Here is a 15192-nt window from a genome sequence, read left to right as displayed (position 1 = left end):
ACCTGCAGAAGGTTGTCACTGGAATGCAGCTATGGTGTCGACTATACTTTCCGTAACTTGGACGGAGCACTATTTCAGCCGCAGCTGGTGGGTCAAATAACCTCAACTCGATCAAGTTCAGTTTCAAAACGGAGTACGGCGAAGGGTGAGCTAGGTTCAAACAGCAAGATTGGCATGCTCAACCACCTGAGCAGACTGGCAACTTCTAGTGTACCGCCAACTATCAACACACAACATGAGATAGAGATCAGATACTTGGACCATTTCCAGACTCATGTGCGCCACCTCCTTCCGGCAGCTCTGGAATTTATCGACAAATCCATCCAATCGCCGGGGTTACGATTCGCCGTGCTTTGCATATCAGCATCCAATCTCTCGATGCTCAATGCTCAAGTCCAGAACCGCATAATACCAAATGATAGCCGGAGATCTGTTTTCAGCCCACTCGTGAATGATGTGCATCACAACCTCGCTCAGAAATATCACAATCTGGCAGTCTGGAATTGTCGCACTGCAGATCCTGACGCGATCAGAAATGAAGCACCTGCGCTACTCGCTGCGCATGTTCTTCTGGCCTATTACCACCATGCATCTACTGACCATCTGCAATTTCGAATCGCTGTAAGGAATGCTGTCCGATTTGTTTTGCAAAACAGGGCGAGTATCGCCGATTCTACAGATGGTGCCAAGTCATTGCAAATGTGGTACCGTCTCTGCGCATCTCACCGACCATCAAAGCCACCTGCTCTGCTCCTTGAAGGAGAGGGGGCTAGTTCGTTTGGGCCGAATCTCCTTCCGGATGTTACTGAGCATCTCTATCTCAATTGTATCTTGGAAATGAGTGTAGATGACCTTATCTATGACATTCTTATCAAGACACTAGAAATCCGGACAAAATTGGTGGTGTTCCGTTGCGTGGCAGCCATTCGCCAGGTCTCTGAGAACTCAAGTGACATTGGCCCGCTCGCCCATGAGATGATGAATAGAATGCTAGGACGAGAATGTGGACCGGATGAATATGTGGAAGCGCGGGATAGCTTCGTCCGCGGGTCAAATCTACTAAGTTTGTTGGATGTGCAACAAGAACGCCTGAACGTGTGGCGATCTAGACTCAGTCCCGACCAGCTGCCACCACAATGCGGCACTACTTCCTGTGTGCAAAGCCCAAGCAGCTCCGAATCTTCACATTCTCTCATCAGCCAACACTTCCCGAGCCATCGAGATGCCATGAACGCCTTATACTGTTTGCTTTGTGAAATGACATTCGAAGAAGCCAAGCAGGCTTTTGCATCGGACCACACGCCTTCAGTCGTTGGGGTAGATCCTTCCAATGTGATTGTGAACATGGCTTACAGCGCGTGTCAAGTTGCTGATAGTCTTAACCTCGCCGTGTCGAATACGTCGGACGTCTACACGATGAGCCTAGCAGAGGTACTACTTCAGCTTGTGTTTCTCTGGCGATCGGATCGGTTGTTTCAATACATCCTCGATATCTTATGGCCACGTCTTGAGGCGCATGGAAGGGGTTATGAACACTCCCACTACCCCACGCATCTTGTCAAGCGAATTATAAGCCAAGCTGCAGTATACTGGAAGCAGGGTCGAGTGGTAAACTTGGCCCTGCCGGCAGTGGCAGAGAACATACCGAAATTAAAGCTGTTGGATATTGCCCATCCAGTGGATCTGGTTGTCTGCGGGTATAGCACAGATGGCGTGTACTTCATTGAGAAAGCCTCGCTACCTTGATGTACCTCTTGAGCCAATACATGGTCTTAAGACTACTTGTATTACGCCTGCTATGTACATGCCGCCGTATCCCTTACACACTTGCCTCAAGCAATGCACTTGCGTTACCTCTCATGGGCGAGATCGATGACAATCTGTGCCTCGACAGAAAATCGCGCAACCCCACGAATGCTGCTAACGACCAGGGACTCCGCTCATTCGGGATCCACTTTAGGACTCATTCTGATCTTTGAAGATGTGCATGTTCTGGAGAGATGCGCATGGTGCTAAGCCTGTTTGGGATATATTTTACGCCCGTATTTGTGGTACAGCTGTGACGAGTACACTAACCATATCCAGTAAGATGTGGAACCGTCGGAGACAGGTCTAACCTGTATTGGACAATATTTACGCCGGTACTGAGATTACCGTTTTACTTCCATACCTTGAGGCTAGGGAGACGTCGAGAAGACAGACACGCATTATTTAAACACTCTCGTTAACCCTTCCTGACTCGAGCATTAAAATCTCTCTCTGAAACACAACTGACAGAAAAATGGCACGCGCTGTGTGGACAAACCTTCTTTCGGACGACTCTATCCAGAGGTCGTCGCAAACCCTATCGGTCCTTGCGCGCAATGCGTATCTGTACGGCGGGGAGCTGCGACCCCGTGAGCCAGTGGACTCGGCTGTGTATCGCATCACCCTCGACAACGGTGAGAACATTTAATTTGGCACCAAGGAACAATACAATCCTAACATCTTGTAGAACAACCCTCGGACATCAAACTATCCACGATTACCAGCACGTCCGGGAGCCCGCAACCTAGAGTAGGCTCTGCATCGACCACGATCGATGGCAAGATCTACATCTTCTCGGGTCGTGGAGGCACTGCCATGGCTCCGATCGAGGAAGCCGGTTCATTCTGGATATTCGATCCTAATACCAGCACCTGGCAACAGGTGAAGCCCGCAGACCCCCAGTCTACATACCCAGCCGGACGCAGTTACCACACCCTCACGAACAACGGCAGAGACACTATCTTTCTCCACGCCGGCTGCCCCGAAAAGGGTCGGCTTTCTGATTTGTGGGCGTTCAACATATCCACTCGTCAATGGCGAGAATTAGCCCCCGCCCCCAAGCCAGAACGAGGCGGTACATCCATTGCCTATGCGGAGGGCAAGCTGTTCCGGATGAATGGCTTTGATGGAAAAACAGAACAAGGCGGTGCATTGGACGTGTATGACCCGGAGAACAACACATGGAGCACCATCGCGTATCCGGCCGATGGTGTTTCTGGGCCAGGTGCACGTAGTGTGAGTTGCTTGCTCTCGCTTAAGGTTGCCGGGAAGCCGAGCCTTGTTACTGCGTTCGGTGAACGTGATCCTAGCAGCCTGGGACACCAGGGAGCAGGTAAAATGCTTTCCGACGTGTGGCTTTTTGATATTCAGTCTGGAAAGTGGACGGAAGTCCAGGCCGATGGCGGAAATGCCCCCGAGGCTCGAGGATGGTTCGATGCCGATGTGATTGCAAATGCTTCAGGGGATAGTATTGTTGTCCACGGTGGACTGGCTGAGTCGAATGAGCGGCTTGGGGATATATGGAGACTTGACTTTTGAAACGCTGCCAGCCTTCTATGATGCCGGATAATTGTGGTGATGTGCTTTACTCCCGGATTTCTTAGTGTACATTGTGGCTTTGCGTCCACCTCAGGCAGATCTTAACGAATCATTGGACGTATGATGGATGGCTAGATATCGTTGTATGTGTTAAAGTAATTACATGGATCTGTATTAGAATTCAAAAGACACATGTGGACCCGGTCGACCAAGCTGTATAAGTGTAGTGCTCAGGCTGTTTCATGTAGGAGCAGCTAATCTATTCCGCGCAACACCTCGTTAAGCCGTCTTATTACCTGCATTTCCACAAGGGTACTCAGAAACATCGCGTTACAGCTAGTACATTCGTTAATACCCAGGTGGAGCAGGGCAAAGTGCCCTCCTCATTCTTCTGTGGCTTGCCACTGGAGGAGACTACTGGAATCTGTGCATCAGCCAAACATAGCTACTAATACCACGCGGTCATGGCGATCACACACCTACCTCTATTTGTCTTTTGTTTGCTTCTAATTTATCTACATTCCGAGCATCACGCCAGACCCCGTAGACTCGGATACCTACGGTTCCGTCCACTATTAAACACCCAACCTCTCCTTTACTCCCATGTCCCTACGAAAACGAACATAAAACGAACAGATAGTTTATTTTGTCAATCTGCCCAGAACCCTCCCAAACGTTCTAAAGATGGCAGCACGCATGACCCGGCCATCAACTCCTTCAGAGTACTCACCTCTGCTTTCTGCTGACCCAGAGGCCGTTGATCATGGACACTCAACATTTCCTCATAGTCAGCATGAGCCCCCTGTAGCGAATGCGCCCCCAAGCAGGCTTGCACGTCGTCTGTACATCTCCCACTTCTTATCAACATGGAACTCTCGCGTCTTTGAGTTTGGGGCTGTCCTCTACCTGGCTTCGATTTATCCGGGAACCCTGCTACCTATGTCCGTCTATGCCCTTTCCCGAGGCGTTGCAGCAATTCTCCTGGCACCAGCCGTGGGGCATTATATCGATACAGGAAATCGACTGCAGGTAGTTCGAGTCTCGATTGGTGTGTGATACCCATCGGATCATGGTCTGCTCATTTACTTACTGAAGGCAGTGCTACAAAGAATCGCGGTCTCCGCATCTTGCGTGATATTCTACTTGCTTGCAATCGGGCAACCGGCGCTCAGCGAGATTGATAGTATTCTGCTCATAGCATTAGCCCTCCTTGCCTGTATCGAGAAGCTGTGCTCTATCATGAATCTGGTATCTGTTGAGAGAGACTGGGTACGTATAGAGAATAGCTCTGTATAGACCTGATGTTCATATGGAATGGTAGGTTGTGGTTGTTGCAGGAAACGATCACGATAGCCTCAAGAGTAAGTACAAGACTTGGACAGTGGTATACCATAAGTACTAATGCAGCCTAACATAGCTACGAATGCCCAGATGCGACGGATTGACCTCATCTGTAAACTTATCGGGCCGCTCGCCATAGCCTTGGTCGATGGTGTGTCGACTAAGTTTGCCATTTTGTTCAATCTGGGAATGAACATCTGTTCTGTAGTTGTTGAATACTTTTCGATAGCCAGGGTGAGTCTAACCACTAGACTAGAATTCATTGACAGGCGCTCAATACTTCTAACACATACCCTAAGGTATACTATGAAGTACCCGAGTTGCAAGAGCGAAAGACGAAAGCAGACCACGATTCGCCAAGCAGAGAGTCCGACCAACAAAGTATCATGGCGCGCCTCTCGCACTATTGGCATCGTCTGACACGGAAGGCTTTAGGTGATTTTGCCTCTTACTTCCGTCACCCCGTTTTCCTCCCGTCATTCGCTGGAGCTTTACTATACCTCACCGTCCTCTCATTTGCCGGGCAAATGGTCACATGGCTCCTGTCGACAGGCTACGACTCCACACATGTCGGCATTGCAAGAACCTTAGCTGTCGCCTTTGAAGTCCTAGCAACATGGATCGCTCCTTGGCTGATGGGGAGAATCGGTCCCACTCGAGCCGGGCTTTGGCTCGCTAATTGGCAGCTTGCGTCACTGGTAGCTGGAATATCCATCTTCTGGATATTCCCCGATCAGCCCCTGATCTCTGCGTCGGGACTGGTAGGAGGAACAATTCTTAGCCGAGTCGGATTACGAGGCTTTGATTTGTGCGTGCAAATCCTTGTTCAGGAGGTGAGTGCTTATAGGTACCTGCTGCAGACAGGTAACCCTTCTATTCTACCCACCTCAAATTCAGCCCGAAGAAAGAGATAGGAGTAGAACAAGACTAACATGCCCTAAATACAGGGCGTCGAAGCCGAAAACCGAGGCAATTTCTCTTCCATAGAGACTGCATGGCAGAATGCCTTCGAAATCGGCTCGTTTATCTCTACTATAGTCTTTTCGCAACCAGACCAGTTTGAATGGCCGGCGCTGATCAGTGTCATTGCTGTTGGCCTTGCTGGGATGCTTTATACGCTCTTTGTTCGCATGCAGCGTGGTCATTTGATCCATGTCCCGAAGTGGATTGCTACTCCAGGAATGCTACAACAAACGAGGGAGAGGTGCATTGACCGGATTTCTTCGGCGTCGGACTTTTAGTCATGCTATATCAAGGATATTTGCCAGTGATGGATTTGGCAAGCATCTGCGTATCTGCTGTTTATCTTGTGAGATACAGCTCAACTTCAAGAACGCCAGAGTGCAGTCCGAAGAGGAAGGGTGTTAAGAACATTGCGAATGATTGATTAGTTCGTAAACTGGAGGAGTGGGCAATAGGTACAAGAATGACAAAGGACATGAGGGGCAAACGGTGAGCCAGAAAAAGAATACGCAGAGTAGTACAGAGGGTTAGCAATAGCAAAGTAGAGAATCTATGAGACCTATCGACCAAGACTTTAGATATCTCTGGCCTTCCTGCACCGCAGCTCTTATCATATGCCGTAGCGATACTCAAGCATTCTCATGTACCTAATGTACTACAGGTATAAAGACACAATTTTCAATGTTCTCCCCGGCATCCTGTGCATCTTTGAGACTTTTCGGTGGTAACGAGTCCTCCTTTTTATGCTGGCATGTGAGCTCACCATCCCCTTTACCGTGTACTGGTCCACCAGCCTCCTGAATCGCATCCTCAACACAGCCATTCTTAAAGCCGGTCATTGTGAACGTAACTTTCTCAGTGTCTCGCTGCCTGCCTTCGAAATCTGACTTTTCATGCCCGTAAAAGAGGTAATCCGCAATCGTGAAGGTTTTGAAAAAGTTGAACCTATGGCATTTCGTCTTTAGGATTTCCGAGAATGAACTCCCATCTGTCCAGCCATTGATACCACCAACCCGGAATATAACCTTGTTCTTTCCATTGTCGTCTAATATGTCACAGGTGGCGGATGGCTTTGCAGCAGCGGAAGTCCACGAGGCGTCTGCGGCTTCAGCGACAGATTTCGACGCGGCAGCAGATTCCTCGGCAGCGGATTTCGATGCGGCGGCAGATGCCTCAGCAGACACGGAGGCTGCATAGGCAGAGGCGATAGATTCAACGGTGGACACCACCTTGGTTTCTCCGGCGCACTCGGGTGTTGCTGAGTGATCGTCGTCGGGGTACTTGCCCGAGGCGCAGGACACGACTTCACCATTGAACTGCGTCGTAGTAACGGCTGGAGGCTCACTACTTGATGCTGTGGTGGGTGTAGGTGTGGGTGTCGGCGTCGGTGTATGCGAAGGCCCAGGGGTAATGGAAGGGGTCTGGCTCGGCGATGCCATCATCGTGGACATCGGGATTAGTGGCATACTGCTGGAGCCCCCGTATGATCCTGCGTTGATCAACGCGCCATTAGAGGAGGGGGAGTTCCCTTGCACTGGCAAAGCCATGGCCACTCCCGCTGCTGCATTAGGCTGCATCAATTGTCCCGACGCCGGGGGTCCCTGTGCGCCACTGGCGAATGAATTCATTGTCGCGGCCTCAGGAGGCATATTTTGCCCGATGTTGCCTGCCTGTTGCATATTGCTCCCAATACCTGCATTCATACCATTCTGGAGCGGACTCGCCAGGGAAGAGTATGCTGGGGGGGCCATGTTGTTGCCGTACCCATTGTTGAGACCTCCAGCCATAGTTGTATTGTCATTAATACCCCTCTGTAGCCCATCCTGGACATAGCTTGGTTGGGGAGGGTTAAGCGGCATAGGAGGTGGAGGTGGGTACATGAGGTTCCCAGCGTCATTTTGTAATCCATTTTGAACAGGCTGTGGAGGAGTGGAACTTGACGCGGCCACAGGAGGAATCATCTCATTAACACCACTATTGTCCATGCCATTGACCGGAGCGTTCAAGGTAGAGTCCGATCCTGGTTGCGGACCCACATTGCTCAGCACGTCATTAGCCTGCCCATCTAGAGACTGACTTGGCGGATTATTTATGCCAGGCAATCCTCCTGATTGATCAAGGCCGGTTTGGATGCCGTTTTCTACCCCTTTTAGAAGACTTCGGCCAGGTACGCTCAAGAGAGGATTATTGGACAGACCGCCAGCAGCTTCAGGCACTTGGGCGGCAATTCCCTGTGCCGGTGGAGCTTCGACTTGGGGGGCCTCTGCTGATGCACGAATAAGCCCACTGCCCACTGAACCACCAGCGGCTTCTACACCACTACCTAATACACCAGCACCGGCTTCCGCACCACCTTTCACTACATTAGCAGCGGCTGGAACACCACCGGCAACAGTACCACCAGCGGCTTCGGCACCACCAGCAGGACTAGCACCGACAAGCCCAGCACCAGCACCGGCAGCGGCAGCTGCTTCGGCACCACCTCCCATTGCGGCACCACCAGCGGCGGGCGGAGCTACTGCCGGCGGAGCCACTGCTGGTGGAGCTTGTACCGCGGCCGGTGCCTGCGGAACAGCTCCAGGCTGAGGCCTTGCAGGTGAAGGGGGCGTACTGCAGCGGAAGAGACAGGGAATATCAATTGCGTCAAGCAAGCCAGGCAGGTTGAAATATGTACCCTCAGTCTCAATTCCGAGCAAACCCAGTCCGTTAATGACAGGAAGGATAGTTGAGATGCCATTAATGGCGGTCTGGAGAAGGCCGTTCTGCGACGCCATGGACTCGATGCTCAAGGTAGAGAATCGTGGTGGCACATCTGTGAACGTTGGCAGCCGTGGTGCCCTTGTTGGAGGAAGCAGGTCGTCGTCTGTTGTGGTGTTTGAAGAATCGTCTGCGGCGTTCGACGGAGGGTATGGGTCGGGAACTGGCGTAACTGATGCTTGAGACGAGGGCTCTGGTGCTGGGATAAACTGTGCGGATCTTGAGGTCGGATACCCGGAGTTTTGTATACCCACATCTTCATAGTGGCTACTAGCATGGATGAGAGGGGCGCTAGATGAATGTGGAGTATTGATAACGTTTTCTGAAGACGAGGAGTCAAAGGCAGCCCAAGCGTCTGCTGCTGGGCGTCCGGCGTCCTCGTTTGCCTCGATAAAGTTACTTTTGTCAACCGGAGCAGCGATTGGTGCCATTGTTGGATTAGTATCTCCAGGCTTAGTCCACGTTACGACTATTGTTGATGTTATGACCTCTTGGGAGGCCGCAGCATCGATAGCACTGCCATAGGCTGGGGGTTCCGGATTCACCTGGTTGTTTAGATCAGCATCATTCGCAACCAAACTCTGGGGGTCGATTCCATTCTGAGCCGGTTGAGGGATACTGCCACCGACGTTGGCATTCAGAGATGCGTCGGAGACGCCATAAGCGCCGTTATTGGTAACACCGGAATAATCCTCAGGCGCCGGCAGACTGACAGTCTGCTGTACTAGTAAGAGGACCAGAGGGATGGATATCCGGTACATGGTTAAAGAGTGTCGCGCTTTTTGCGCTGTAAATCGAAAGGGTATATTCACAAGAAAACCATAAATGTAACGAATGTTAGGGCCAACTGTACGTTGTCCTTGAAAAGAGAGAATGAGAACAATTTGTAAAGAAATGAGGGACAGGTTACCCCAAGTGGAAATGTATTCCAGCCATAGGTGACCCAATGCAGGACCAAAAAAATAACGTTGTGATGTGGGTTCTGCCCCTAATTTATCAACGGGTGAGCCGCTGCCCATGGGAGAAGCGGGTAGGTATTAGTGTTTCGATGCCCTACAACCCACGAGGCCAGTGGATAGATCATGTCTCCAGAGTGCCATTGTAACATCGAATTTCTGATATACCTCCTTTGTTTATCGGGCACAGATTTAGTTGCTTCTGCTTTTGGAGCTTGGCAGGGGTATCAAAATGATGCCATCAGGGCTTACAAGGACTAGCATGAATAGAAGAACCTGGCGTTGCTTATCAGAACAAGTGTCGCTTCTAATCATGGCAATCAGAGTGTCACATTCAGTTAGTTTTGGTGAAATGGCACGTTAAACAAAGAAACTTTGGCAATTTGAAGCGTGTGATGAGTCTATAGCACTGGCCAGGGCTTTAGCGCCCGGAACCCTAATAGCAACGGGGAGGACGTGATTCGCGGAGTCTCTTTGCCCGGCAGCAAAACTTATGTCCACCCAACGTTGCCCGGTGCGTTTAAAAAGATGGCGATAGATATTTACGTGTTGAACTGGGTCGTTCTTGCGGCAGAAAGAGTCTAGTACCTGTGTGTCCACATCTCTATCGCCCAGTCTCAGCTGATCAGCTGGCCTACGGCAGTCTTATCGGAAAGGTATACTATATTTTTAAACAGGGCATTGTAACCGTTACGTTGTAGTTTAAGATTATTTAAGGATATATATCCTCATCTACAGACCAATGATATACCACGGACCCCTGATCTCAACAAGCGCCCGCATCATTACGATCTGCAGGGACGTTGCCACTTGCTTGGGTCTTGGACCCTGTGTTGCAATCGCCCTTGCGCTCCAATTAGAAGTAAGAAGTCGATAATACTTCTAGACTTCGTAGAAAAACGGAAATGGAATTCACTCCATCAACAGCCTCTGCGGACTTCCGTATGAGCGGTTGTTAATACAGTTTGATATGTTACTATTGTATTCTATCGACAGACAGGATTCTGGAGTGCCTCAATGCTTAGCCTACAAGAAGTCCCGATAGACATCAGGATGTCTTTCACATTACCGCCTACCACAGCTTCAGCGGACTAGAGTAAGAGCCCTAGTGAAAGTGAAGCTATCTGACGTACCATAATACCAATGTCTCCAATCACCTACCAATGTAGAATTTACAAGTCATACAGTGCACACTATGCTCGACCCCTGATGCCTTGCTCCTATTGCGAGTAAAAGATATTACCGTAGTACAGATTCAAGATGGTAACTTGTCCGCTAATCACCCTTGCGTCGTGGTGAATCCAGTGATACCTTCCTAGGGCAGGCCCAGTCATAGAAGAGGTATGGTTCATCCCATCCTACCTCATCTTCTCCAGCGGCTGGTTTCAAAACCCCAGGGCCTGAAGAGGTATGCCGCCCGGGCAAAGATTGCGGCATGGTATGTACAGTCAAAGGCGAACCGTTTCACAGTAATATCTACTTCTTCACGCCCATACTCTTTCATGATCGTGGATTGTCCTTGTAGCGATTTATTGAGCATGTCCTATACCTATGAGATCGCTAACATTGCCATTTTAAGGGAGAAATACTAGTTGTACATTAATCCTAGGTGGATCTAGGTTACTTACTATGGAATGATAGTCTATCTCGACGACGGACAGGCCGACTACATGCCGCGCTACTGACAAAGAAATATTCGGCTGGCATGGAGCTTGTGTATCATATCTCAATGAACGGGGCACTTTTGCGGGTCCGCACTCCCCTCCTGTAAATAACGGACTTTTCCTTAGTCCACTCGTTTTGCCCATACTCCGTACCTGCTTTTGTGTTCCCACACTGCTATTTTAGTATTTAGATGCATGGGGATCCCAAAGGGGAGTTCTGCGAGGACCACACGAGGGTCCCCCATCCAGGAAAAATAGTACTACCATATGGTACGTTAAGAGGTACCTGTAGATGGGCTTTCATTGTCCAATGGCTCTATCTTCCTGTAGCTCGCTGATAAATGTAAGCGATTTACTCCCAGAGCATAAAGCTGTCAGCTATCCTTCGAGCCCTCGGTGAACAGCGTAAATGGTTCTTCCTAGAATTCATGGCCTGGCCGACTCCCTGCAGGAAACGGGAACTATTTTTAGACTCGTCTATGCTTAAGTGTACCATCAAATCGACCCGCTATCTGACCCTAATGATTGACATCGCATTTCGCTTCGAGTAACTGAAAGGTCTTTCTTGGAACATGTCGTTAAACGTTGCTAGATATAGCAGGGTTGGAGAGTGAACGTGATATGGGATTAGCATAATTGTTCGATAGTGTAGTACGCCAGAGAAAGCATGATATTACAAATGTACCAACATCAAGCATCCGGTGGCTTGAATCAATTTTCAACCCTCTCTGCACCATTTAATATATATTTGCGTGTATAGACATGCTATCACGGTAACAGGAATCTTGCCTTCCGAGAAATCAACATTAGATGATAAAGGTTCTGAGGCACCAATGGCATTTATTATATAGGTGACAGGATCCGAGACTTTCTAATTCGATACCCCAGAGACCGTATCTCTGGTATTTGCTTTACTCTTCCTAGTCTTGGCTGGGCAAAGATGACGTCGTATTCACGACTGACGAATTACCTAGACTTGACCCATCGCTCGAGACCGCTTCTGCATATGCTCGAGGGTGGTAATCAGTGCTCGTATAGGTGGTTTGGAACCCTTGCCTGTCGGCCTTGGTCAACAGCGTAAATTCCTCAGACGTCGAAGTCGTCCCGTAGAAATTCCAATAGTCAACTTCAGTGGCACCATTCCAACTGACCCAGAACGTGGTTGCAGAGCCTGGGGCAGCCGCATATGTACGAAGAGTGGGATTGTCGCTTGGCTCTCCGGTCCAATTGAATTTGAAGGCACGATAGTTCATCGCCCGCGGATCTTCTAATGTTGCCAAGAACACGGGCGTTCCGTCTTCGGTATGCTCAGAAATTGAAGGATTGTTCCCCCATCCGATGAAAGTGTTCTGGTTAGCCAGTATTTGGAGGTTTCCCTGGCTCGTCGAGAGGAGTCCATTACCTGGAGCCTGGTATCTTTTCATTAGGCTTGAGGTATTGGTTGCATGATCAATTGACACGATAATGCCTGAAGACGTTGATGACGTGTTTCTATATCCATTACTTGCGTTATCGAAGAGTGAAATAACAGTGACGGTATCGTTCTCCTGGATGAAACGTGCATCGTGTTGAGAGGAGAAATTGTAGTCCTGCAATTTAATGGAACTATTGGTGCCACCTAGTCGCCATTGAATGGATCCATCTGCACCGGATATCTTATAGATGCAGCTAGTATGTCTAGCAGACACAAGATAATCACCGTCATCGTTTTTATCAACAGAGTTGATATGGAAGTAGTCCCAAGCAGTCGCATTGCTAAGACCATCTCCAACGACTGTATTAAGTCGAATCGGGGTATATGTTTCTGATATGCCGACGTGATCGAGAGACCTCCACTCGAAGAGGACCTTTCCCGACGTGATATTAATCTCCTGAAATACGCCATCCATGACCCACCCATTGTCCGCGGACACATTGTATGCCGTTAGGTTATAGCGGCGCGGCTGGTAAATGGCAATGAGAACGGAGGTATTATCAATAATATCCAACTCATGCATGTCGCTGAGCGTCAAACCATCCCCACTCTGTACTGTGGCCGCTTGCGCATAGTCTTTGTTCAAGATGATGTTACGGCCCCTAGCGTAACCTTCTATTTGATTGCCTTGGAAATAGCATAGATGATCAGATCCCTCGTAGGGACACACCTGCAGGCCATGGAAAAGTTCGGTTGTTGAGCCATCGGCTCCGGTCCATACCAGATTCTGGGCTCTTGAGTCAGCTATATGTTCTTAGATGTAACTTGGACTAACTCACACCATCAGTATCGTAGATATACGGTCCTGGTAATTCCGTTTGATATGGCGCCATGAATATGTAGCCGGGGGTAATGAGAGAGTCGTTCTTAAGACTAATTTCCATAACCGGTGCTCGAATATCTGGTCTCTGGTTGAGATTCAGCGTAGCTCTGTTTATTAGAATAATTGAGTGAAGGCACGGACCGATTGAAAAGAAACCCATGTTGCAGCGTTGACTACACTCGTTGTCGCCAATGTGCATATTATGATCCGAAGCATGTCCACATAAGAGCAGAAGCTCCTGCTGTTTCGAAGGGCCATGTTTACGCTTGCAACCACAGGTTCTGTTTCTCGAAATATAAAAGGCTCATTACTCCTTGAGGTTGATTGGGTCGTATCAGGACTTCTGGGATAAATACAATATTCATGAGAAGGAAAATTATGAAGGCCGATGCAGCATTATCTATCTGGTTTTGGTATTAGTTGATCCTTCTTGGAATAAAATATTCTGCCTACATTCCTGAAAATGTACGTATGCACAACTAGTATCATAGTTATTTTCATATTGTGGTTACGTCATGACTTTCATTATTTAGCTTTCGACACCTTGTGCCTAGATCAGCAGGGCTTTTATGAAGGACCATACCAAACGAACGGTCTTTTAGAACACGGGCGTGACTAACCTTGGTCTGGAATCTCAATTGGAGCTGAGGATCTGGTCTAGGCCAATCTCATGTATTCTGCTTTAGTACGAAAACATTACGAAACTGGTTAGTCTTAATGAAATGTGATTGAGGATAAATATCAGCGCGATTCAACGTTCAAGGCCTGCTTGGACACAACTTAGACAAGAACGATCCAGGTATTCATTAGGTCATGAGTGAGCAGTGTGAACCTTCCATGGCAATACAACCAATCAGCTCAGGGACATCTATGTCATCTAGACATTCTGAGGATCATGCGAATCCGGGATTGCCGATCGCAAACGAAATTTGACATAGCCCCACGTGGGTTACGCTGTTCCCCAGGGCCCGAAACCGTGGGTCAACCTTATCAGAAACCTTATCACGAACTTGAAGTCGGGACGTCGCTGATCATTGGGTGGCATTTATATTAGCCAATCGTATGACCATGTGTGTGTGATTTCCGGGGTTCAAATGTATTAGATTCAAGTGACTTCGTGAACTGTCCCGAGTTCAGACAACCTCGTGCTCAGCTACTGGATTATCAATGGATATGGCTTCGGGATGAGAGCATGAGATTTCTTCGTTACGTTGCCAAAACCCAATGCTGACATCATCAGAGTTTAGGCGCTGAATTACGCCGTCGCATTGAATTGAAACGGTCATGATGCACGTATATGCATTTGCTGCAAGCGTGAGGTATGAGCCATATGGAGTACGGTTCCCACAGAGCTGTAACCCTATCCCACTGACTTTAGGGAGTTTGGCATGGGGCGCAGGATACAATTACAGCTATTATAGCTATCATTCCTGTTCATCTACAGGGCTACTCTACTGCCAACTTGATCTCTCGAGATTTTCAAATCTATGAACAATATTGCAATTTGTTTCATTTGGAGTGTGCGTTGCTCACAATGGAAAGACACAACGGAGACTGCCCACATCCTTTTAGACGAACATTATTGGTCACCTATCCTCGTACTGCATCCAATCTTCTTGTGAGAATGTTGTCTCTCGAAGAGCAGGAGAATGCGATCTCCAATGAGAAGGGAGGCTATTTCTTCTGGGACTCCTTTATCAAAGGCAGGACAACAAACTCTACATACACGCCAATTGAAAGCTGGACACCGCAGCAAACCGAAGAGATGCAACAAATCTTTCAACACGATTTCAATCGCTTGGAGAGCACGTCAAACCTCGCTGAATCTCAGGGCAAGGTATTTTTTGCAAAAGAACATGTTCAGTGGTT

General features: G+C 48.8%; 4 protein-coding genes across 4 annotated transcripts; 2 read left to right on the top strand and 2 right to left on the bottom strand.

Moving 5' to 3' along the window:
* Nucleotides 1-2281: 2281 nt before the first annotated feature.
* AO090010000134 (Kelch repeat protein) lies at nt 2282-3345 on the top strand (the record flags this gene model as incomplete). The annotated part of the gene is made up of 2 exons (XM_001827123.3): nt 2282-2441; nt 2495-3345. The coding sequence occupies 2 exons, from the start codon at nt 2282-2284 to the stop codon at nt 3343-3345; spliced, it is 1011 nt and encodes a 336-aa protein (XP_001827175.1).
* Nucleotides 3346-4029: 684 nt separating this feature from the next.
* AO090010000135 (solute carrier 40 family transporter) lies at nt 4030-5927 on the top strand (the record flags this gene model as incomplete). Its single annotated transcript, XM_023233797.1, has 6 exons — nt 4030-4395; nt 4441-4635; nt 4683-4706; nt 4753-4920; nt 4986-5519; nt 5634-5927. The coding sequence occupies 6 exons, from the start codon at nt 4030-4032 to the stop codon at nt 5925-5927; spliced, it is 1581 nt and encodes a 526-aa protein (XP_023094051.1).
* A 369-nt stretch (nt 5928-6296) lies between these two features.
* Nucleotides 6297-9167, bottom strand: AO090010000136 (uncharacterized protein; the record flags this gene model as incomplete). Its single annotated transcript, XM_001827125.1, has 1 exon — nt 6297-9167. One exon carries the CDS (start codon nt 9165-9167, stop codon nt 6297-6299), a length of 2871 nt encoding a protein of 956 aa, XP_001827177.1.
* Nucleotides 9168-11946: 2779 nt separating this feature from the next.
* Nucleotides 11947-13688, bottom strand: AO090010000138 (arylsulfotransferase family protein; the record flags this gene model as incomplete). The annotated part of the gene is made up of 4 exons (XM_023233796.1): nt 11947-13102; nt 13171-13244; nt 13280-13496; nt 13588-13688. The coding sequence occupies 4 exons, from the start codon at nt 13686-13688 to the stop codon at nt 11947-11949; spliced, it is 1548 nt and encodes a 515-aa protein (XP_023094052.1).
* Between the last annotated feature and the right edge of the window lie 1504 nt (nt 13689-15192).

The sequence above is a fragment of the Aspergillus oryzae genome, chromosome 8 (genome assembly GCF_000184455.2).
Source record: "Aspergillus oryzae RIB40 DNA, chromosome 8".
Classification (NCBI taxonomy): Eukaryota; Fungi; Ascomycota; class Eurotiomycetes; order Eurotiales; family Aspergillaceae; genus Aspergillus; species Aspergillus oryzae.
This window is presented reverse-complemented; position numbering and strand designations above follow the sequence as displayed.